The sequence below is a fragment of the Schistocerca serialis genome, chromosome 6, assembly GCF_023864345.2.
Source record: "Schistocerca serialis cubense isolate TAMUIC-IGC-003099 chromosome 6, iqSchSeri2.2, whole genome shotgun sequence".
In the NCBI taxonomy this organism is placed as follows: Eukaryota; Metazoa; Arthropoda; class Insecta; order Orthoptera; family Acrididae; genus Schistocerca; species Schistocerca serialis.
The window spans coordinates 209,369,080-209,394,926 of NC_064643.1; the positions used below are offsets into that span (position 1 = coordinate 209,369,080).

The following is a 25,847-nucleotide window of genomic DNA, read 5'->3' on the forward strand; positions in this document are numbered from 1 at the left end:
TTGTAATTGTTGGCATAAATCACTATCTCAATGCATCTGATAGTCACACAAGCTTTTCTCATAGTTTTTCTACGTCTTACTTCACTTGCAAAAAGTTTCATTATTACATATTAGTAAAAGGACGCTATAAGAGGAAAACAGCAACCATATTTTCACAGTACTCTTAACAGTTCCAAACACTTTGCATCAGCTGTCTGCGATGATATTTGCAATCCCACTTGTGTTTGGCGCAGTCTGACTCATCTCTATGATAACCGCTGTGTCTCGAGTTTTATCAAGATATAGGTACTTCAGGATTCACGCGATACGTACAGAGTCCACGCAAAATAAGACCACTGAGTCACACCAGTGGTAATGCAGCGGTTAAAGGCCGCTGCTGGCCTCGAACTGGGAGAATCCGCGCAAACCGCCGACTCACTGTGGTACCGGCTCTGTGTGACCTTCATCCGATATATAACAGCCGCCCGTGCTGCCCGTTCTCGGTAGTCACTGGACGACGACTGTAAATACAGGCAGCAAGCAGGACCGCTCTGTTGACTGGCATTTCAGGACAATATCGCCGAGAAAACTCAGCAAGTGCAAGGTAAGTGGGACGAAGCCCCGCACCGATACCGTCGTAAACTTTATCTACTTCTTTCGTTATCGTCCATATTTGTGTATGTTTTTGTATTTGTGTTATTGATTTTGTTGGTTCAGTGCTAAAATTGTAATATCATTGTTCAAACAATATCAGAACATGGGTAGGTGTTTTTATGTCGCAGCACAAGTTTATTATACGCTGAAAAGAAAAGCTGGCCATATTGTGTTAAGTGCTATAGAGACATCTCAAGGGACAGAAGCTTTTCCAATATTATAAACTGCGCTAGATGTCAGAATGTTTTTTATATGTGATTGTGATTAAGCGTGTTATTTAATGTATTGTTAATATAAGTGAATGGTTTTATTTCCTCTCAAACAAAACAGCTACTTTCAGAAACCCGTTAAGCAAAGCTTATTTTTGCGCTTCGTGCGCTTTGATACTTGTTGCTGTCCAAATATCAGATAACATGGGTCAAAGTGGAGTAATAGCCATCGCATTTAGAATATTTACTCGATATGTTTTACGCAGAAGATAGGAAGATATCTAGGACGGTATGAAACTATCCTAAATACTGATTACTTTAAATAAAGCGGAGAATTTTCTGCAACTATCTTTCACAAGCTGCGACATCGTCGCGAAAAAACAGTGACCCGTATATGTAATAAGTTTCCTTTAATTTACGTCTATAGTCACAAACTTTTTGCTAACTTATTACGGGATTCGGTCTTTAATGACCATCATCAGATCTGTTTCATTAGGACTTTGTTTTCATGAAACAGATCTGATGATTGTCATTAAAGACCGAAACCGGTAATCTGTTAACAAAAAGTTTGTGACCATAGACGTAAATTAAAGGAAACTTATTCTGCAACTATATCTACAGTTATATTATTGTACACATCCTTCCGCAATTTTTGCAGTGCGCTGTATCATTTGAAGAAAAATTTTAATTTTTCAGTATATTTATTGATAAGTTAAGAGAGTGGATCGTACCAGGTAAGGCCCACCCTTACCCATACTACGCGTATCTGTTGTGGAAAGTCTTGTAATCGTACCTTGAGGAGTTTGTGAAATACTAGGCGTTTCCGTGTTAGATGGGACATGAGTGGCTTTGCCAACTGATAAGAGTTAGTAGGGCCAGTCCGAAATAAGGATATTATTATTGTTACAAACAAACTTCACAAACCATGGCTCTTGATTTCACACTGATTTGCAAGGTAGTTCCTCATTGGCTTTTAATTTCCCTGTTCCTCACTAATAGGACTTTTGATGCTCACTCTGACATCAAAGGGACATACTCTAGTTTTTTAGATGGGTCTTCGTTCTAGAATATGTTCTGAACACACATGGCGAATTTTCGTTTTTTCCGGACGGCAAAGTGAGTGTCAAGCCGACAACGTGTCATAGTTTTAATTTTAAATGTTTAGCTTTCATTTAAAACATAGATTTCTATGTCTGTTAGCTTCTCCATTATGCTGTATTTTATCATTGATTCATCCAAATACGAGGATTGCAATTTTAATAGTGGCAACTATTTATTTACAGCTCGTACAAAATAGGTACTTGTTTGAAAGTTTTACTGACCTTCAAAGCATTGTGTACAGCCCGTTGCCAGCGATGAGGAAGTCGTAGGATACGCTTAGCAGTGCCAGTTGTGTTGACAGTTCGAGCGGCGCCGTCTATTGCCCGACGAATTTGCAGCAGTTCTGAAGCAAATGCCATGAAGTGTTTCCTTCAGTTTAGAAATCGAGTTGAACTGACGAGGGCTTAAGTCAGGTGAATGCAGTAGGTGGTATAGCACTTAGCAGCCCCATCGGTCAAACAAATCAGTAACAGCTTGCACTGTACGTGCTTGACCATTGTCATGCAAAATGATGGTCAGATCCCGCAGAAAGTGTCATCACTTCTGTCTCTATGCTGTTTATTTTTGGAACACAACCTACGACCAGCTTAGAGACAGAAGTGATGACACTTTCTGCAGGACCTGACCATCATTTTGCAGGACAATGCTCAAGCACGTACAGTGTAAGCTGTTACTGATTTGTTTGACTGGTGGGGCTACTAAGTGCTATACCACCTACTGCACTCCCCTGACTTAAGCCCTCGTCAGTTCAACTCGATTTCTAAATTGAAGGAACACTTCACGGCATTCACTTCAGAACTGCTATAAATTCGTCGGGCAATACAACTGGTACTGCTAAGCGTATCCTACGACTTCCTCATCGCTGGCAGCGGGCTATACACAATGCTTTGAAGGTCAGTAAAACTTTGAAAGACGTGTCTATTTTGTACGAGCTGTAAATAAATAGTTGCCACTATTAAAGCTCCAAGCCTGGTACATTTCTCAAGATATTCCTTTCTAAGATTTTTGATTCCACCAATTCTGATTTTGTTAATGCCCAAATACCACAAGTGCACGACGGCACTGCTATGATAAGAGTTCTATATGAATAGTGATTCAGCTGCCCCTATCGATTCGTTTTATGCTTATATCAGGAACAATGGCCACATAAGCAATAAGCACATAACCGGTATAAGTTTACTTCTAGGACTTTGGGCGACTATTATCAAACGGAATCATCCTGTAAAAATACCAGTGAGGACTGGCCATGAGTTACACCCTATTTTTGGACCAAGTGCTAGAATATTTATCCAAGTGTCTCCATTCTTTGAAACTTCCTGGCAGATTAAAACTGTGTGCCCGACCGAGACTCGAACTCGGGACCTTTGCCTTTCGCGGGCAGGTGCTCTACCATCTGAGCTACCGAAGCACGACTCACGCCCGGTCTCACAGCTTTACTTCTGCCAGTATCTCGTCTCCTACCTTCCAAACTTTACAGAAGCTCTCCTGCGAACCTTGCAGAACTAGCACTCCTGAAAGAAAGGATAATGCGGAGACATGGCTTAGCCACAGCCTGGGGGATGTTTCCAGAATGGTCTCCGTTCTTTCTTTGTGTAATAAGCTGTGCAGTCATACAGGTTTTGAATGTCTCTGTAAGCATATTCCCTTCACAGTACCTAATTTTGAGTAATTCATTCACAAACGCTGGCTTATAAAGTGTGTTCTACCATTGGAAACAACGACATGAACAGAAGATGTCAAAATGAGAAATGTGTAAGTAACAACTTTCCGCTATATAACGTCTGAACCGTGGAATAAACTTACAGAGACATACAAAACCTTTGTGACTACAGCGCTAATAACACGAAGAAAAATTGGGGAAACTTGTATAAATATGACAGGTGTGAGGTATATTTTGGTCTAAAAATATCGTGGCCCACATTCTGTTGCACTATCCCACTTTAGCAGACCTGTGACGGAATTTTCAGCTACCGGACTCGATATCCTTATTTTTAGCTGACAACGCCTCGTCGACTGATTTCGTTTTACGTTTTGTACGTGAAGGGGGTTTTATCGTTCCAGCTAAGTCGTTTGTCAGTCTCTGTTCTCTACCCTAGTGCTTTCAGCCTGGACGTTTTAATGTGTTGCAGAGTGGCTGCTTTATTCATTTTTACTTTCGTGATCAGCCAGCCACGGTCATCTGCTCTCTTGTTTTAATCCCTTCTACCTGTTTCTTGCGACTCTCTGTGGTTTTCTTGTCGTATCTGGTCAATTGTAGTGTTTGTTGCCTTTCTGTAGTCCTTGTGGGTTTTCTTTTCTTCAGGTTTTGTAAGGTAAGTTTTATTTGTTTTATTTTTTCTCTCGTGGAGTTTTTTCAGAGGAACGAGGGACAGATGACCAAGCAGTCAGGTCCCTTCACCCCCCCCCCCTCTTTAAACCAACCAAACAACTAACTCACAGCCAATCCTCACTTGTAATTTTTACTGTACGATTCCGTTTTCTAATAATAGCCCAAAGTTCAGAGTGGAAACTTATATCGAGTACGTGGCTGTCGCCTTTCTGCGTACTGGTCCTGACACAGACGTAGTGTGGGTTGCATAAAATCAGTCACCCTGTCTGTGTATCCCTAAATTCGTTTGTGTTAAGATTGCTTTTTATTATGTCTAACACTGGAAGACAACACATAATTGCTTTATGTATTCTTATTTTCATCCCTTATTCGTTATTGTTTTCTGTATTTATCATGGTTGCAAGCTATGTAAAATGTTTTTCTTTTTCATCTTTTTGCATACGTATTTTTAAGATATGCATAGCATTAGTTTGTCATGAAATGTCAAAGTACTTGGTTTTATCTTTATTAATCTGCAGACTTCTAGCAAGTAAGCTGTTGTACAATATTGCACTGTGTGAAATATTTCTGTGGCCATTTTCAACTAAGATTACTATGTCATCTGCAAACAACAGTATGTTAAAGCTGTTCCCTAGTTTCCTTCGAAGGGGCGTCGAATTTATTTTCCTGATAATGTGTTCTGTAGCGCTGAAAAGCGAAGAGGGAGTAGCATCTCCCAGTTTGACACCAGAAATAGCAAAGAACATTTGTAACAGACTTTTTTATACCATGACTCTAGAATCAGGGTTTTCTGTGTACGTTTTCAGAAGCTGCATTCATTTTTCTGGTGTTTTAAATTGTTTCAGTGTCAGTGATTAGCAAAGACACAGATTTTTTGGGGAAGTAGAGCGTACTGGTTGTACACTGGAAGTCGTATAGTCCTTATTACAAAAGTCTATTAACTTTCAGTAACTCAACAGCCTTTTCTATACATTGGCTGCACAGTCAACACCGTTCCCCACCATTTCATTTTTTTGTTGTTGCTAAATGCAAGGTTTAGTCATTTCCTTTAGTTAAGATCCAACAATCATTAGTTAATCAGTTTCATCTAGCACTGAAATCCTTCTGTTTTGTTTTCTAACATTCACATACAAGTCCTTATGCAAAGACAATACCCCAAAAAATTTAAACAACAATATTAATACAATTTGCTAAAACAACCTCCACTGAACAGAATTGTTTTTCAGTCCCTTAAGCTGAAATGAAAAAAAGCACAGACAGTACTAGAAGACAGTTCTTTTACAATAATCTATAAATCAACAATTCCAGATGACACTTGCTATTAAATTTCCACGAGTAAAATCAGTCTGCCAGAAGCATTTATGAGAGTGGTCGCCGCGCGGAATTAGCCGAGCGGTCTCGGGCGCTGCAGTCATGGACTGTGCGGCTGGTCCCGGTGGAGGTTCGAGTCCTCCCTCGAGCATGGGTGTGTGTGTTTATCCTTAGGATAATTTAGGTTAAGTAGTGTGTAAGCTTAGGGATTGGTAACCTTAACAGTTAAGTCCCATGGGATTTCATACGCATTTTATGAGAGTGGTTAATAAATAATTGAACCAATGCTCAGACAGAAAATGATGAGCTTAAGTTCTCCCGCGATCATTTGCAGTTAGTCAACCAAAGGAAATGCAGTTTATAACATCCAGTTTACCAGGAACAGTTATCAACATATTAACCTGAGCTCTCCACTATTTCCGATAATTAATACAGTTTGCCAATATACACAGTCCTCAAACAAGAAAAATTCCAGAATACTATATAACCGTGCAGAGTGAGATGTTACAATAACAGAAATGATAACTTTTTTCAAAGTAGCACGTACAGACTAACCGTCCTTAAAATTACTTAACATCTACTCACCCCTGGAACCGGTCGTGTCTTTGTAATAACTGTACCAAACTTCTCAGGCCTCGCTGTCAGAACAAGAAGTCCTCCTCTATCAATACAGCAGGTTACATGTCGTGCCTTATTTCCACCAAACCATATTAACTTATTCGTTACCGGCACTGTCCATACTTCTCCCTATCTTAGATCAGTTTCACAACACAGTGTTACGAGGTTCTAGGACAACTTCATCGGGTGAAACCGAAACCAGTCCCCTTGTTTCCAATGACCAAAAGTTTCTAAAGTTCCAAAAGCGACATACCATCATTCTACTCAAGATGGCTACCGTGGCGTGCCTTCTTCCTCTTTCGAACTAGCAGAAGTCTGTGCATGTGCCTTCCTTCACACACGCACGCTCCTCTGCTCCCAGCAGCCTCAATCGATCCCATCGGAAATCTGGAACCATCTAACAGTTTCTAATAATAATGTTAAGTGCTTATCTAGAGCATACGAAAAGCATGTGCACATCCAGAATGTATTCAAACAAAGGTACATAAAATTAACTGTTTATCCATATTTATTTCGGATTATATTTTCTCACAAGTTTTGATAGTGCGCAGGACAGTAAAATGCTGCTCTTTGTCCATAATTATGCTTTCCCGGCTATCTTCATTGCGGATCCTTTTTGTTGCAGCACGTTGGCCGCCTTCAGTGAGAGCTAGCAGGTGGATCGGCTACTGTGCATCACCGTCAGCATGGAGCCGCTGCTAGGCTGTTGGCTGAACGACCTGCTGGCCGTGCTGCTGGTGGCAGCGGCCGCCGCCTACGCCTGGTTTTCGCGCCGCTTCACCTACTGGAGCAGGCGGGGCGTGCCGCAGGCGGAGCCGCAGATCCCGTTCGGGAACCTCAGGCGGAGCTTCCTGGGCCAAACCCGCCTCGAATTCGTAGTACAGGACATCTACAACCAGTTCAAAGGTGAGGCCCGCTCTACACTCACCACACGTACAAAGTAAGGGGTTACTTGTGTCCAAACATACTGTACATTAGCTTCACACACCACGATTCCTCTCACCAAGGGCAGTGCAATGGTTTCGCTCATACATGACGTCTCGTCAGCAACGCGTCCTGTCCGGGAACATAAAATCACAATGGCAGCAGGTAGTGTCAGGCGTTCCCCAAGGCTCAGTATTAGGTCCTATACTCTTCTCTCTGTACGTCAATCATGTGTCATCGGTTCTGACTGAGGTGTCAGGTCATAGGGGTGTTCTGAACACAATTTCGACACAAGGCAGCTCAATAGGTTGTGGAGTGGAAGAGGTAGGCAATAGAACAGTGCATCACCATTGACTAGACGCTCATTTATTGAAGACATAAGTCAGGTATTAGCCAAAAGGAACAATCAGCACAAATTACAAAATAACATTCTTTCCCTTTACGTCACTCAAACATTTAAACAGGCAAATAGCAATCATATAACTGAAAGCCTTTTAAGAAAGCGAGACTAGAAAATTTCAATGATGAGTTAAAATCATATTTAAATAGGCTCTGACCGAGCACATATTTTAAAACGAAATACTTCCTTTAAGGAACCACCGATCAAAATTAATTACATAATCCTCAACAACCAAATTACATCCAAGACATTTAAGATTAAACAGTAATATATAACATCAGAGAGCTGCAGTCCCAAATTTTAAGCAGGACGTTTCAGATGGACTCCACTGCAACAGTACAATACAAGTCCCTCAGAGGATCTCTCCACACAGGAAGTTATGGTCACAATCGACAAAATATCAACATCGTTCCATGTACAGACCTAAAACAAACTAAAAGCTCTATTAAATTTGGTACAGTTAATTCAAAAATGGCTCTGAGCACTATGGGACTCAACTGCTGTGGTCATCAGTCCCCTAGAACTTAGAACTACTTAAACCTAACTAACCTAAGGACACCACACACATCCATGCCCGAGGCAGGATTCGAACCTGCGACCGTAGCAGCAGCGCGGCTCCGGACTGGAGCGCTTAGAACCGCACAACCACCGCGGCCGGCACAGTTAATTCCCTTTCAACATAACATACATCACAAGTCTAGCCCTAGGACGGCACCGACACCCCACAATTTAGCACGCGAAAAACTACAGCGATGCACTCATCACGTATCCTTACAAAATCCAAGAACAGAGAGCCGGCTCCCCAATAGCGGAACATTTAACCACGCGTAGCGTGTGGGTTTGCGGGATGCTGATCTCGCCCTTAACCTCATCACCAGTTCAAATATTAGTCAGCCTACAATCTTGAATTACCAAACACATTCCTTCAGTTACTGCATAGAAAGCCAATGTGATAGGCAAACAGACCAGCATATGATAAAAGCTTAAGCAGCTTCATTACTAGACAACCCTTATGAATAGTAGCCGTAATTTTTTTTTAACGTGAGCACACCCACAAGCAAAAGAGAAACCACGCCAATCATAAGGACAGTAGCACATAAGCAAGTAGCAATGGTAACTTCTGCTTACATTGGCTACAAATCAGTGCGTGATTTAACACACCAGAGAACAGTCTTTACAACATAACCATCAATACACTAGCAAATTACTCACACGTGTACTCCCCCACGATTTCGATTCGCAAAGCCATAGACAAAACGTGGAGAGCGTATCACTTAGACCATCATAATGGTGCTCCCTCAGTTACCCCAAATAACTGACTCCCTTAGTTACACAGCAAAGAACCAGACCTAATGAAACCACCACAGTTTTCGACTCTAAATTGTCACAGTACAAGTGAGATCAATCACAAATGTAATTTTACATCACCAGTTCCCGTATAGTCAATACAAGCGCCTGATTTTCACTCGTTTATAACGGCAGGCAGTAACATCGTACGGAAAAGAGCGTAGACACAAGCTCTTACCAAATTCTCTTCTCCGAAAACAGCCACCGCAACTCTCGGGAACCACTGGGACATCCAATGCAAAAATCGTTACTCCTTCACACAAATTACAGGACGCTCGCTCCCCGCTGCTTGCTGCTTCCGTTCAGAGCCAACTTGTATGTCTCCATGCGATAGGTCCGGTCCCACACTCGCTGAGTCAACCCGACAACCGTCTCCCCCCCCCCCCCCCCCCCCCACTGGACCTCGCCTCGTTACTCCTCGCGTAGGCCCCAGAGGGTGCTGCTTACCGCCCTGACCGTGGCAGGAAAGATAAACCACCAGAGTGGCACTATCGATATGAGCCGCCACGGCTCACTGACCTATTGTAAATATCATATGTATGCGGATGACCTTCAGTTGTATCTAAGTGCGAAACCAAGCAATCTTAACAAAGGTATTGAAAATTTCAATACTGACCTCGATGCACTATCAAAATGGGCACAGGACATAGGACTAAAAGTAAACCCATCTAAAACTCAAGCGGTACTTGTTGGTCACTCTAAGCTCATTAGCCCAAAACATCGGGATTCCGTACCATCTCCTATCCTAAATGGAACAAATATTAACTTCTCTCCTTCAGCAAAGAGTTTGGGAGTATTAATAGATGAAAATCTAAATTGGACAGAGCACGTAACTGCAGTGTGTAAAAAAGCATCAGCATCCGTTCATGTCCTACAAAAATATAAAAAACTCTTCCCTTTCGATCTGAAAAAGAAATTAGTACAAACGCTTATACTCCCAATCAGCGATATTATCCTACAAGGCCTCTCTCAGGAAAATTCGCGACGTCTGGAACTGGTCATGAATGCCTGCGTCCGATATATCTGTGACGTTCGACTTTTTGATCACATTTCACCAGCATACGGAAAATTGTCCTGGCTGCGAGCAGACAAACGCAGAGATTTCCATACACTCTGTCTCATTACTGCCTTATAAACGTACACTGTCCCTCATATCTCTCCTCGTCCTTATCGCTTATGTCGGAACAACATGACAGAAACACACGTTCCCATCATAATAAAATCCTCTCTGTTCCACTGCATCGCTCAGTCACCTTCCCCAAGCCCTTTACAGTAGCGGGAACCCGACTCTGGAATAACCTCCCTCGTTATGTTAGAGAACTTAAGAACACGGCCGGCTTCAAAATACAGTCAATGACGTATCTACTTAAGTAACAGTAATGCCTTCCTCTGTACATGAATGCACTTCATCTCATTACTTTCCTCTTTCCCCCTCCTTAAATCTCCCTTCTCCAAAACTCGCTATACTAGTAAACACCTGCTTTACACACCAAGATATTAATGTACATCTGCACAAATCTTCATTACTATTGCCAATTTTTCTCATGTTTATCGTTATTATTTGATTTTTTTACTTTACTGTTATTATTATTGCTTTTATCATAATTTGTATGTATAGCACCTGTTGTAAAAATACTGCCAGCATTTACTTTATTAGGTCTTAGTCGTTACTCTTCATTCATATTGTCACTGGAGTAATCTACTTTTTTATTTAAACTATTGTCATGATGTAACTCTGATGTGTGAAATGCTGCATGTGTGGAACACTGGTCCGATGTAAGAGAGGTCCTGATGGCCCTAATCTGATCAGGTTAAATAAATAAATAAATAATGGTGATGATAGTAAGCTGGTCAATATTGGCGAGGTGGAACGTCTTATCCACACTCATAGTGGAGGACGATTGGAGTACACAGCTTGATCAACATGCTAAATTTTCAGAGGTCGAAAATAATGACAAATGTTATAGCTCCACACAATTTAAACAACCACGTGCTTTTGACATGCAGTCGCTCACGATACGGGATAAATCAGAGCGGCTGTCGAAATACCAAACAGGCTACTGGTATCTTTTTAGTTTGTAAAAGGTATTTGTTTAAAGCGCTTTATCCTTCTAAGTAAATTAGAATGTTACGGTACAACAGAAAACGCTGTAAGTGCTTCAAAACCTGCATCTTTGACAACACACAAAGGGTGTCAATAGGGAAGAGACCTATATTAAGCTGTCATTCACCTGGGAACTAATTACGTGTGACATCCCAGAAGCTTCTACATTAGGAACCATACTTTTTCTTGTGTATATCAATGACGTTTCATCAGTAACATTACCAAATGCCAAGTTTGTTTTATTTCTGGATCATACTAACGTTGTGATATGTAGATATTCAAGTATAGTCTTAGAAATACTGGTTAATGAAATTTTTAGGAACATTAATAATTGGTTACTAGCAAGTTATTTGTCATTATACTTTGAAAAGACACCGCAAGCAATTGAGAACTTGTAAGATGTTTCCCGCCAGTATATGCCTAAAATATGACACCAGTCTTAAATTCTTGGGATTACAGATCGATAATAATTTCAACTGGAGGAGAATGTTACATAAAGGCTTAAACACCTAAACAAATCTCCATTTGCAATGCAAACGTTGTCAGACGTAAATGAATAAAAATAAAAAAGCTACCATAATTTTGTTTACTTTTTCTCTATAATGTCCTGCGGGGCTATTTTTTGTGATAACTCATCAACTCAAGCTAAAGCTTTACAACACCAAAAAAAGTGTAATAATAATTATTGTGCTGTGAATCCAACAAAGTACTGCTGCGGCCCGTTTAGGTGACTTGGGTTACTAACTTCTGCTACAGTAAATAAGAATAATCACTACAAAGAGTTACAGTCTCTTACTTTTGTCCAGAAAGGCGTCCATTATTCAGAATCACACATATTCAATAACTTGTCAGTAGCCATAAAAAGTTTAATTGTTGATAAAGCTCAATTTAACAAGAGCCTAAAGGATTTAATGGTGTCCAACTCCTTTTAGTCCACTGACGAATTTTTTAGCAGAGCCGAACGAAGTGCGTATATTACTAATGATATCAAATAATGCGAGTACTGCGTACAATGTAACTTGCGTACAATTTCAGTGCAGTAATGCAATCATTGTAAATAATAGTTATAAAATGATTTTTTCTCTTCGTTGATATAAATCCCAATAGCCTAAGAATTATCACATACATTTACATGTTCTGTGACAAGTTCGCCATTATCTTTTAAATGAAATTATATTTAGGATTTTTTGACTTATTTCACATCCATGAGCATTTCAGTAGGGATAACCGGCCGGAGTGGACGAGCAGTTCTAGGAGCTGCAGTCTGGGACGGCGCGACCGCTACGGTCGCAGGTTCGAATCCTGCCTCGGGCATGGATGTGTGTGATGTCCTTAGGTTAGTTAGGTTTAAGTAGTTCTAATTTCTAGCGGACTGATGGCCTTAGAAGTTAAGTCCCATAGTGCTCAGAGCCATTTGAACCAATCAGTAGGGATATGTGGAAGGGATATCAGTGTATCTCTTTTTCTGTAGAGATTTATTGCGTGTTCCTGTTTCCTGGCACATTTTACGGTCTGGATTTTCTCCTAACTGTGCATCTGTTGGAATGAAAAGTTTACCTAATATAATATAATTTCACTGATCAACATAAACTGCGGTGAAATTTACAGGCTCTGTTTCTTTCAAATTGAAAGTGATGATGGTTACCCCGTCATTTTCAATTGCAGTGACACAGACGCAATAGCATATACAGGTGGAACGTAACCTCCACTGACAGAGTTGCGAAAGTAGTCAGAGATAATGTCGGATCTGTTAGAACAGCTTGAAATTTTCCAATCTGTATTCTGCGCGATACCTTTTTAATCCCTTCTTTACATTACACATGTATCGTAGGTGCAGATTGCCTGTTTCTGTAGGTGGGATATTAACTAACCTGTTTTTCCTGTTCTGCAGGTGAGAGGTACGTGGGAATGTACCAGTTCGGTATACCAACACTGGTCCTGAGAGATCCGGACTTCATCCGGCTGCTGCTGGTCAAGGACTTTGATTCGTTCCGCGACAGAGGAGTCCCCCACAACGAACAAGAACCGCTGAATCACAACCTGTTCTTCATGAATGGCGCCAAATGGAAGAGGATGCGGGCCAAGATGACGCCCACGTTTACGTCGGGAAAGCTGAAAATGATGTGCCAGGTCAGTAGTTGCTGAGCACTGTATATAACGTACACCTTACACCTATTCCCAATAACAATTAGTAGCCATTTCTTGCGTTAGTATCACGAAAAGTTCAGACAAAAGTGACATGCACACATCTTGTTACGTCACCTAAAGTTATAAAACCTGATACTAGTCAACATAGAGACATTGGTAGAATTACAGCAAAGAGCCAGTAGTGCAATTTACCTTCTTATGAGTCAAATCACTACAATTGGTCGTACGAATTAATTGTAGTGAAGGACTCTGGCTCCAGAAGAAAGGGTCTCTAATGATTATACATTCGTTTTCTATGCAGTATATAGCATCCACCGAATGTCAGATGGCAGTTTCTTGCCGTGAGCGACCTCGTGTTTCCTATGATCTTCAACATCGCAGCAAAGAACTACTCCCTGACGATCTGGAAACACAAATGCTACATATAATAAATGGTGTTAGCCACTCACCGAATGCATGAGGAGATTCTGTAGACAGCGATAAATATCGGAGTATCAAGCACAGATTATGACTTGGACAGTTAGACTGCAAATGTTGCACCTAAGATACTATATCATGTGCATATCCTGATCATCGAATAAGTTCCAGAAGAGCGAGCTACTTTAAGTGACTGTAAACACAGTAAGCGAAATTGCGGTTTTATGCAGTGATATTCGCAAACATCAGTGACGGGAACCTTGCGAGTATTATCACGTGCATTTCGAGTGTAGGAAAATGAAGTTCCCGAATACTTGAAAAGATTAGACTCCGGTTCCTTGTTTCTACACATGGTGAACTGGGAAGAAATATCATGGAATACTAAACGTAAAACTGCAAATACAGATTACCTTCGAAACGACGAAATGAATGATACTGCAGCCAGGGTAAGCCTGAGAAAGACTTTAGTTCCTAATGTCCACTTCTTTCACTGTTGTCGGAAGATTCAGAAGGAAATAGAGAAAGTTTGGCTAAAGCATGAAAGGTTGTTCTCGTCTAAAAGGCAGTGTCTGTATTTCAACCAAAACTTGCCTTAAGCACTCATTATAGTCAATGTCATCATCCATTAGCACTGTCGCTTACGCCCCCCTCTGTGACTGTTCGAACGCTTCAGTTAACCGATGGTATGATCTTCCTAAATCTGTCCTACCTCTGAGTTAATACTGGAGCACTGTATGTGGCAACGTATTCTGTGGCGTCCCAGTAACATGCTAATGTTTTTCTCTTTGGTACATTTGCACCATTATTTACACTTGTCTTTGTTTTATTATATTTTTGCGCCTACGGAGTATCGCCTGAGTTGTGCGACTGGATTCGTGATTTCCTGTCAGAACGGTCACAGTTCGTAGTAGTAGACGGAAAGTCATCGGGTAAAACAGAAGTATATCCGGCGTTCGCCAAGGAAGTGTTATAGGCCCTCTATTGTTCCTGATCTATTTTAACGACATAGGAGACAATTTGAGTAGCCGTCTTACATTGTTTGCAGATGATGCTGTCATTTACCGTCTTGTAAAGTCATCAGATGATCAAAACGACTTGCAAAATGATTTAGATAAGATATCTGTGTGGTGCGAAAAAGGCAATTAACCCACCATAAAGAAAAGTGTGAAGTTATTCAAATGAGTACTAAAAGAAATGAGCTAAAGTGATCAGATGATCAAAAAGACTTGCAAATTTATTTAGAAAAGATATCTGTATGGTGCGAAAAGTGGTAATTGCCCCTGAATCAAGAAAAGTGTGAAGTTATTCACATGAATACTAAAAGAAATCAGCTAAATTTCGATTACGCGATAAGTGACACAAATCTGAGGGCTGTAAATTCAACTTAATACTTACGGATTACAATTACAAATAACCTAAATTGGAACGATCACATAGTTAATATTGTGGGTAGAGCAAACCAAAGACAGCGATTCATTGGCAGAACACTCAGAAGGTGCAACAGGTCTACTAAAGAGACTGCTTACACAACGCTTGTCCGCCCTATTCTGGGGCATTGCTATGCGGTGTGGGATCCGCATCAGACTGGGACTGACGGATGACACCGAAAAAGTACAAAGAAGGGCAGCTCGTTTTGTATTATCGCGAAATAGGGGAGATAGTGTCACAGACATGATATGTGAATTGGAGTGGCAATCATTAAAACAAAGGCGTTTTTCATTGCGACGGGATCTCCTCATGAAATTTCAATCACCAGTTTTCTCCTCCGATTGCGAAAACATTCTGTTGGCACCCACCTACATAGGAATAAATGATCATCACGATAAAATAAGAGAAATCAGGGCTCGCGCAGAAAAATTTAAGTGCTCGTTTCTCCCGCGTGCCGTTCGAGAGTGGAACAGTAGAGAGAGAGCATTGAACCCTCTGCCAGGCACTTTACTGTGAATATCAGAGTAATCACGTGGATGTAAATGTTTACACGCTGTCACTCATTTCGTGGAATAGAAAATTAAATGCGGGAAATTATACTTTGCTCCAGCACTTCGTTTCTTTAATACTTAGCTTATTGATATGTGATTATCTCTCTAGACGATGCAAGACTGCGGCCGCGAGATGGTGGAGGTACTGGGAGATCCAGCGAGCCGTGGGGAGGTGGTGGAGATGCGGGAGGTGTCCGCGAGGTACGCCACGGACATCATCGCGTCCGTCGCCTTCGGCGTGGAGTGCAACTGCCAGAGGAATCCGGAGGCCGAGTTCCGACAGTGGGGGCGTAAGGCGTTCGAACCCTCGCTCAAATTCAGGATCGCCCAGTTCATGCACTCCTTCGTTCCGACTGTCGCCAGGGCACTCAGGTAAAGCATCTCTCCATTCTGTCCACCGTTGCTCCATAGCACATTCTGTGTTTCGACTATGTAACTCTTAGTTACAGTGAACTTGTATTTCCCACAGAATTGGTGCCGGAACTGAAGAAGTATCCGCATTCTTCCGAAACATGGTCAGAGAGACTGTGGAGTACAGAGAGAAGTACAACGTAACGCGAAACGACTTCATGCACCTGCTGGTACAGCTGAAGAACAAGGGCTTCATCGATGACGAAAAGGCGAAGGCAATCAAGGACAGCGCCAAGGACATCGACAACTGGAGTAAGTTATGGTACCTTAATGTAACTGACGTATGGTGTGACACCGAAAAAGGACAGTAACTAATCGGGGAACATATTTCAGAAGTAATTGTTGATAAATCCTTGACTACTCAGTTTACCCGTGTAGATTGTTACGTGAGAAAGTACATTTTATCTTGTAGCAAAGTTTTCGTTTAAGGATTGCGTCTGCAGTAAACCATTTTTCTCATTCTCATTAATGAACAAATTCCTCAACGATGATGAGAGTAATTACACCACGCCATTGGAATATTTTAAACAAGAGGGAATATTTATTACGTCTACTCAGCCAGACTGTAAAGCCAACACTGTAAGCATTTTCATTCGACATGCAATTGCTTGTCACATAATTATATTTTGTTACGATACGCAAAGCCCTTCTGTCCTGTTTGCGGAGTTAACCAAGATACCTATTGGCTTCCAAAGTCTATTCACTTGTGCTACTGGGTAAATGGACGAACACCCGGTTTCATCTTTTACATATCTCAGGCAGGCTGTTATTCGATGGCGCAGAAGCAGTATATTTCCGTTAGGTAACGTTCCTTTTTTTTCTTTTAGGTCCAAGTCCCTGTTCTCTTCCATGTTTTTGATATAATGTCGACTATCATTCGAATGTTTCTAAAGTTTGCTTGGCAATTTCACCAGTTTCAGTCAGTATATTTTAGGACATTTACTTTAATATTCCATTCAAGAAAAGCTGTAACTAGGATATATACTTCTCCGATGGGGAATCATTTCGTACTTCGGAAGGATGGATAAGAAGTTACACCTGATGTTTAGGTGTCTCCGAAGTCGTCAGAGACAGAATACTTGCCGTAGCCGGATAGAAGTAATGAGCGAAACATTGACCTTACCTAACAAAGCAAGATCCGAAATGAAGATAACCAGGTTACCATTCCTCCAGAATACCAAACCACGATTATCACGCCTTCGGTTCCTTAAAAATAGTCTTGAAGAGTAGACGACTCATGTGGGACAAGGATGTGCAACAGGTAGTTACGTACTTCTTCTCGTAGCAGGACGTGGCGTCTTAGCAAACGGATGTCTTCAACCCGATGTGTAGCTGGGATGATTGCCTCGGTATTCACGGCGATTTTGCGTGACTATCATGCCGATTCTGGATTGTAACGACCTTCGAACGGAAACTTGTTGATCAACCCTTATACGACGCGAATGTGTTGTGTTTACGACTTTGGGGTAATTTGTGTCACTGTCTCCAGTTGTCACAACCTCCTGTTTTTGTCGTGCTACATCATATGCAGTATCACGTACACGAGAGGAAAAGGAGTCTTTGACCACTGGAGTCTGCCACAAGTTACTCCAAATATGCTAACCCAACAGGTAATTGTTGCATTAATTTTCATGAATCCACCTGCTGATGGGGTTTAAATCCCTTAAAAGCGAAGTGAAAATGTGATAAATTGTGACAGGTGACAGTTAAGTTGCTGTTTCAATCATTTTCCCTTCCATCTACATAGGTTTCTGCTTTTGTTGTTGTTGATTATTTCCAAAATTACGCACGTGCACTAATCGTTAATGTTCTCCAAAAGTTGACTAACATACTCTTAAAGAAATTCAGGCGTGTCACATGTAGAATCACAAACTTCTACTTCCTCAGTACAGAGTGGAGTGATTTCTAGCCCGCTAAAGGTAAAAGAAAAGTTAATTTGCTGCAGCGTTCGGAGTATGATTGACAAACTTGCTAAGGGTGCACTTTCTCTCGCTTACAGAGTTGTCGATAGACGAGGTGGCCGCCCAGGCGTTCGTGTTCTACCTGGCGGGCTTCGAAACGTCGTCGACGACGATGAGCTTTGCGCTGTACGAGCTGGCCCTCAACCCGGACGTGCAGAAGAGGCTACAGGAGGAGGTGGACGCCACGATGCAGAAGAACGACGGACAGCTGACATACGAGGCCATTTCCGAGATGTCGTACCTCGACAAAGTAGTATCAGGTGAGGCTCTGAAATTCTATTCGTTTCCGGTTGCGTGTTTTTGCTCACGAAAATTTTTTGAATCATTACGTACTCGAGAGAGCTTTGCCTCAGATATACTGGAAGGGAACTCATGTGCGATGTTGTAATGAGACACTTTGTCCCACGGCTAATTTAAAGAAAAGTTGATATTGTGTGTGTTGTACTCTTCCTCCTACTGGTATACCTTAGGTACTATTTTTTATAGTTCTTCTACGTTTTGTGTAGGACTAACGCAGTTTTCTGTCATTGGTCTTTGTTTCGTTTTCATATATTCGTACTAACGTAATATATGCTTCTGTTTTCGTTCTGCAGTGTTCATTGTCTAAAGTATAATTTGACACTCTTGTCTATGTACACTGCCATCGTCCTACGTAATATATAGGAACATGTGCCTTCGTTGAGTAAAAAATTAAGAATCATAACAATGTGTTAGAGTGGATGTACTAATTCCAATCGGAGTTCATATGATGTTTGTACTGGAACGTTTCTAGAGTCGAAACTACTTTCATTGCAATTTCCCCTTCTCAACTCCTAACCCAAGCAGTAGCACCACACTAAGTCACTAACTACTGTAACATATTTGACACATAACTCGATTTCAAATTTCATACCTAATGTCATGACCACGCGTCCTGTGCGCTGCTGATATCATTAGTAGTCAATGTTAAGTTTTTTGCAGACTACTAGAGTCTCTCGTGGGCATTAGTAAACTGTTACCTGCAGGTGGCATAATGAGTCAAAATATGATTACTAATCAGTTACACGCCTTTTATCTTACAGAAACGCTGAGAATGTATCCACCGGGAGCGATTCTGGCACGGAAGTGCACGCGTCGCTACAAGTTCCCCGATGGCGGGCCTGAGCTTGAAGAGGGAGCGACTGTTTTCGTCCCGGTCTACGGTCTTCACAACGATCCCCAGTATTTCCCAGAACCTCAACGCTTCAATCCTGAGAGGTTCTCTGAGGAAGAGAAGGCGGAGAGGCATCCCTACGTATACCTTCCCTTCGGAGAAGGACCACGAAACTGCATAGGTAAGCCCGAATACTGTCGTATCGGTATATACGCTGAGTTGACAGAAGTCATGAGATACAGGTGGCTGTAACATCCTGTACACAAGGTATAAAATGGCAGTGCATTGCCGGAGCTGTCATCTGTGCTCCAGAGATTCATGCGAAAAGGTTCGGCTGCGCGGTGGGAAGTAACATACTTTGAACGCGGAGTAGTAGTTGCTGCTAGACACATGGGACACTCCATTTCGTAAATCGTGAAGCAATTCAATATTCAGCGATTCACTGTTTCATGATTGTACCGAGAATACCAATTAAGACATTACCTGTCACAATGGGCAACGCAATGGCCGACGGCCTTCACTTAACGAGAGCAGCGGAGTTTTGCGTAGAGTTGTCACTCCTAACAGACAAGGAAGACTGCTTGAAACAACCGCAGAGATCAATGTGGGCCGTACGACGAACGCTTCCGTTAGGACAGGGCGGCGAAATTTGGTGTTAATGGGCTGTGGCAGCACATCAACGACGCGAGTGCCGTCAATAACAGCACGACATCGCCTGCAGCGGCATCTCCTGGTCTGGTATCCACGTCGGCTGGACGCTAGACGACTGCAAAACCGAGGCCTGGTCACACGAGTCCCGATCTCAGTTGGAAAGAGCTGATGGTAACGTTCGAGTGCAGCACAGGCCCCACGAAGCCACGGATCCAAGTTGTCAACAAGGCACTGTGCAAGCTGGTGCTGGCTCCATAATAGTGTGGACTGTCTTGACATGGAATGGTATGGGTTCTCTGGATGTTCGGCTACATTCGCTTCGCTCCGAAACAGTGATGGAATTTGTATGTGTGACACTGAACCAGGGCCGGCCGAAGTGGCCGTGCGGTTAAAGGCGCTGCAGTCTGGAACCGCAAGACCGCTACGGTCGCAGGTTCGAATCCTGCCTCGGGCATGGATGTTTGTGATGTCCTTAGGTTAGCTAGGTTTAACTAGTTCTAAGTTCTAGGGGACTAATGACCTCAGCAGTTGAGTCCCATAGTGCTCAGAGCCATTTGAACTGAACCAGGCCACAATTGTCCGCGATTGGTATGAAGAACATTCTCGATAGTTCGAGGAACTGATTTGGCCACACACATCTCCCGACATGAATTCCACAGAACATTTATGGGAGAGGTCAGTCCGTTCCGAAAATCCTGCACCGGCAGCATTTTCGCAGTTATGGACAGCTATGGAGGCAGCATGGCTCAATATTTTTGTGGGAAACTTCCAACGACTTGTTGAGTCCGTGCCGCGTCGAGTTGCTGCACTACGCCGGGCAATTAGGAGGTATCCCAGGACTTTTGTCACCTCAGTGTACTCGTTATGACCGTCTTTACTAGTGGTATTCTAGAACCTGGGTGAAGCATATTACCATTTCATCATGTTCTTGCAGTAGGAATCTAATCACGCAGTGAGGGCCAAACACTATCTACCTGCAAATAGAAGGGAGTACTCTGTAGCTACAAAGAAGTCATAGTTGGGAAATTCTTTGTTATCGTATCAAAGTGATGCACTTTGTCGAGATAGAAAAATATAGTATTACATTACATTTGGAATTTGGGCCGTGACCTTTTTTTCTGCTAGAGTAACTCAATAAATTTTGTCTCGGAGAGTATTATTAATGCAAAGAAGTAACACATGTCCCTCATTTCCATGTGAATGGTGGCGAAGTTGAGACTTGATATTAAAACTGTTTATAGTTTTTCTTTCTCTGGTTTTTCACCAGGAACTAAACCTCCGTGGTACTATTCGCATAAGGGACAGTCAAGTGAACGCGGGAGAGATGGAAGAAAAGCAAGTAAGCTGTTTATTATTTCGAAAGCTTTCGCCATAACTATTAATACGTACATTCATCCCACTGTGAGGCAGGGCTGTCAACGTCTTCATGGAAGAATGTTTGTGGTGGCCTTCGGAAACACGATAATACCCAACACGTGCACCTCATCCTCCGAAGCAAACCGACGGCCACGAATGTCTTTCTTCAGGGCTCCAGAAGGACGAAAATCGAGTAGCAAGAGATCGTAACTGTATGGAGGATTTGTAAGGACTTCCCAGTCAAATATCTGCAGCGCAGTCGAAACAATCTTGGCATAAGTGGCCCTGAAGAAGAAATGGTTCAAATGGCTCTGAGCACTATGGGACTTAACGTCTATGGTCATCAGTCCCCTAGAACTTAGAACTACTTAAACCTAACTAACCTAATGACATCACACAACACCCAGTCATCACGAGGCCTGAAGAAGAAAGAAGTTCGTGGCCGACAATTTGCTTCTGATGAAGAGGTGCATACTTGGGTACAATCATGGCTCCGTAGGCAACTGGAAATATTTTTCCCTGAAGGCGCAGACCGTCTTGTTTTGCGGTGGACAAAATATATTAACTGTTTACGGCGATTTCTTTTTAAATAATAAAGAGTTTCACACTGAACTCGCATTCTGGAGGACGACAGTTCAAACCCACGTCCGGCCATCTTGAATTAGGTTTTCGTGATTTCCCTAAATCACTTCAGACAAATTTCGGGATGGTTCCTTTGAAAGGGCTCGGTCGACTTCCTTCCCACTCTTTCCATAATCTTATGGGACCGATGACTTCGCTGTTTGGTCCCCTTCCCCAAATCAATCAACACCACCCCCTTATATTTAAACATATTTCCATTCTCCATATAATGTCTACAAGTTAACACATTAATAATACGATGTTGCCTGCACAATTATTCCTCGTCATTTGAAACTCTGCCAGGTCGTGCCCTATGAAACGACCTCAGGTACTTGTGCCATGGATATTTACGAATGAAGTCCGATCAAGCACGGGTTACAGTCACAGCAGTGCTACGCTGACTTTCATAAACTGAACTGGTGGTTGGGTGTTTCAGGCATGCGGCTGGGCTTGCTGCAGACCAAGATCGGACTGGCCTACCTGATGTCCAAGTATGAGGTGCAGCGCTGTGACCAAACTGTGGTGCCCATGGAGTTCAACCCTTTCTCTTTCGTCATGATGCCCATCAGTGGCATACAACTTCGACTCAGTAACAGGACGTAGCCCAATTCAGCTTAACCTCATCACTACAGTATTAAGTAATTTATAAATATTTATGTAAATAAGCTGAGAGAGGAAGACTGTTTATTTTGTTGTATTTATTACTTTACTGCTTGTGAAATATATGTAAATACTAAAAAAACGACACTAATAAATCATTTGTATTTACCTGTATACTATTATTTGGTTTTCCAACAGTACTTCATTTACCTAATCATAAAAGATAGAATTGTTTCCTACGAGACTGTATATGTACATAAACGTTACCAAGTGGACAGCTAAACAACGTATCAAATCTAAACACGCAGTCTTGGTAAAAATTATATCTATCTAGAAGTTTCAAAGGACTGTGGGTTCGAATCTAAGAAAACTAGTTCTTGTTCTTATTAATTTTCTACTTTTATGATGATCAATGGCCATTCATGCCAAATGTCATCCACAAATGCGTAAATGTTCACAGAAAATATCGAAAATATTCGATGTAGACAATAAAAACGGACATAGACGGTAAAAGAAAAAATCAAGACAAACTGTATAAAGCTGCCTGTCTCTAGAATCACGTAAGTTTCGTAATAGCGAATTATGAGCGTGATAGGCGAGTTGCAAGCTTTCTACTTAACAAGTTTCACGTCTTACGCAAACCAAATATACAAGATGGAAGAGTACTCACATGATTGCATTGACGCTTCTACACACACACACACACACACTCACACACACACACACACACACGCACATAGACAGAGAGAGAGAGACAGAAAGAGAGACAGAGAGAGAGAGAGAGAGAGAGAGAGAGAGAGAGAGAGAGAGAGAGACAGACAGAGATAGAGAGTGAGAGAGAGCGAGAGTGAGAGGAAGAGTCACCCACGCATTTTTGTGTATGAGTGAAACCCCATTTCAAAATGAGGGTCGACATTTACGGGAAGAGCGAATGAAAGATGTGGTAGATGGTAGCTACACCTCTGACAGTTGAAGCTGACTTTCCTCTGGTTTCCATCTGTTTTATGACCAATATATGTTTGATCTGTATTTCAATTTTTGCTGTACTTCACAATTTGTCACTTTTCTCACACCTTCCACAGCTTAATTAAGTCGCTAAGTCCATATTAGTATGTAACAACAAGCTTCTTCTTCAATAATCCAATAAAGATAGCTGTTTATATATTTTCAGCATATAATATCTCTTATTTCTTCATACTGTATTTCAACTGTCCATTTTATATCTAACATCCCTGTATAGAACTGTATTTGCAATGTTCGTAATGTCTTCTTCAGTTTCTCTTTAGTCCATGTTTTATTTCCCTGGACTGGTACGGTCCAACAACACAGATCCACAAACGTTTTCTCTGTCTTACAGACTGTCTATCAGTCTGGACAGTTGCTGTAGCACACCTGAAGATCACACATGCTCATGAAATTAGGATATCTACGAAACCAGAGACATTTGTGCCTCGTCTTATACATTCACGAGTGGTAGTTGGTGTCACTCATGGGATAGGCCTGGAAAGCCGAAACTAGTTGACTAATAAAACAATATCAAAATAAGGGATATTGGCACAGTATTATCTAGCCCAAAGGATACAACGACTGACGTGATTACGAGTGCCTATTCATAATGCACTTTCATTTCTTTTGAAAATTACTCCCTCGCTTCCTTCATTGCCTCTTAGATATTCAAGCAAATTTTGAGGACAGTCCTACGCAGTATGCCCTTAGGTTAACCCATTATCATCTTTCCGCTTTTATTAATCCGACTCGATTGTGAAAAGGATCATGAACAGTGTAATGATATTTGAAAGGTTAAAAAGGGGGTAGGAAAATATGCAGTATTTCGAGGATACCATTGATATTTCTCTAATATGGTTCAATTGTTACACAGAAGATGTATGAAAATAATGTTCTTAAATACAAAGCATGTTTTCATAGAATAAGATTCTAATACAGTTGTCACTGATAAGTACACTCTTATGTAATTACAAATCCTTGTACATGCTGGGTCCTGGCAATAATGACTTACCAAAAGTTGTCTCCAAAGTTTCCAATGGAGAAGTTTATGAAAGGAAGAAAGTTCAGGATTTAATGTCTTGTCTACGATGAGGTCGTTAGAGACAAAGTGCTACCACAGCTAGAGATGGATTAAAGAGGTAACTACCTCACTGAAGAAACCATTCAGATGCCGAAACGTCCCAGTATATATTTAACTCAGGTGTCACACCTAGCGATGAGGTTACATTTGATTTTAAAGGAGTCACGACCTTCACGTTGCCTAGCGATAGTATTGGAACAACCTACTTACGCTGACAAGGTACCGTTATCCAAGATGGCGGCGATGACGTCATACAAGATGCTGGCTGTGACATCAATCAAGATGGCGGATTTTGGCGGGAAATTTGAATTCTTGCGGAAAGTGCCACGCCCTCCTCCCCCAGAAAAATGGCGAAGTTCAAATTCCATCAGGATAGTGCGTCACACCTAAGAAAATGGCGGGAAAAAAGGACTTGTCTTTATTATTTAATCAAATTCAAGCAGGTGTGTTGTCCACTGGGTCTGGACTCCGACTGGCTTAGTTCATATCGGTGCCACCAAAGGGCGCTCTCCTGACGTCAGATCATTACGCAAGTACCGGTATTCAAGATGACGGCACCCAGTGTGTTCACCGCGAGCTCTAGAGCCCAACTGACATAGTCCATATCGTGGCCACCAGAGGGCGCTACCGTGAAGTTGGGTGATCACAGAAGATCCTCTGCTCTCTCTATCTCATGCGTATTAAATAACCGGACATGCGCCGCGTCAGCGACCCTTGAACGAGCGACCGCTTACATCACAGCCTCAAGCCCGCTCCTTTATATACTCGCGCCGGACAGTCTTCTGTTAATATGCTAACGAATTTACATGAACACAAGTGACACCAACATCGCTCATCTAACCTATGAATTTCCTAAGTACTTAATTCTATTTAAATTTTAATCATATTCAATAAGTCAATTTACAATTTAAATATTCAATGATGAAATGAGAAGTTCCACATTTTCCCATTATCAGTGCGGTGTTCATTCATGAACTAGCACCCCCACTGCTAGAATGCTGCACTCGTATTGGCTACTGCATTAGTCACGTGATTCGACTTCATGGAACCTAGGACTTGGAATCAATTTTCACCAATGCCACAACCACCTGGACTTGGAATCAAATACTTAGTCTCTACCACGATCCTCAATCCAGCACCATGCCCCGTTACCGACCCATGTTGGTGGGCTAACGTGTACTAACGTGCACTAACCTATACTAACATGTACTAATGTGCACAGCGCATGACATCATCCAAGATGGTGGGGCAAAATTGCGGGAAAAGAGATCTGAACACAAGTCTTAATTTTACAGGCAGTGTCTCCACCACCAGATTTACTGTCCAACTGACATAGTACACATTACTGCCATCAGGTCGAGAATTACTCAGGCTGCCCTACATTGCTGGGGAGAGTAAGGAAGGAGTCTAGTTTATTCACTTCCGAACATTTTATTTAGAGATCGAATATACTTATCACACTGAGGCAAAACACTCTTCATCTTACAATTGCGCTCACAATACACACTC

General features: G+C 41.8%; 1 protein-coding gene across 1 annotated transcript; it reads left to right on the top strand.

Annotated features, from left to right (window-relative positions):
* The first annotated feature begins 487 nt into the window (after window positions 1-487).
* Window positions 488-22,392, top strand: LOC126484242 (probable cytochrome P450 6a13). The gene is made up of 8 exons (XM_050107656.1): window positions 488-583; window positions 6,827-7,107; window positions 12,868-13,106; window positions 15,630-15,892; window positions 15,990-16,183; window positions 17,931-18,152; window positions 18,954-19,205; window positions 22,089-22,392. The coding sequence occupies exons 2-8, from the start codon at window positions 6,888-6,890 to the stop codon at window positions 22,253-22,255; spliced, it is 1,557 nt and encodes a 518-aa protein (XP_049963613.1). The 5' UTR covers window positions 488-583; window positions 6,827-6,887; the 3' UTR covers window positions 22,256-22,392.
* The last annotated feature ends 3,455 nt before the right edge of the window (window positions 22,393-25,847 follow it).

Bases quoted from the DNA above. Each gene is read 5' to 3' on its own strand.
- LOC126484242 (XM_050107656.1), top strand. From the start codon at position 6,888: ATGGAGCCGCTGCTAGGCTGTTGGCTGAACGACCTGCTGGCCGTGCTG. The intron at 15,893-15,989 runs GTAAAGCATCTC...TATTTCCCACAG, and splicing joins ACTGTCGCCAGGGCACTCAG to AATTGGTGCCGGAACTGAAG. The intron at 19,206-22,088 runs GTAAGCCCGAAT...TGGGTGTTTCAG, and splicing joins AGGACCACGAAACTGCATAG to GCATGCGGCTGGGCTTGCTG.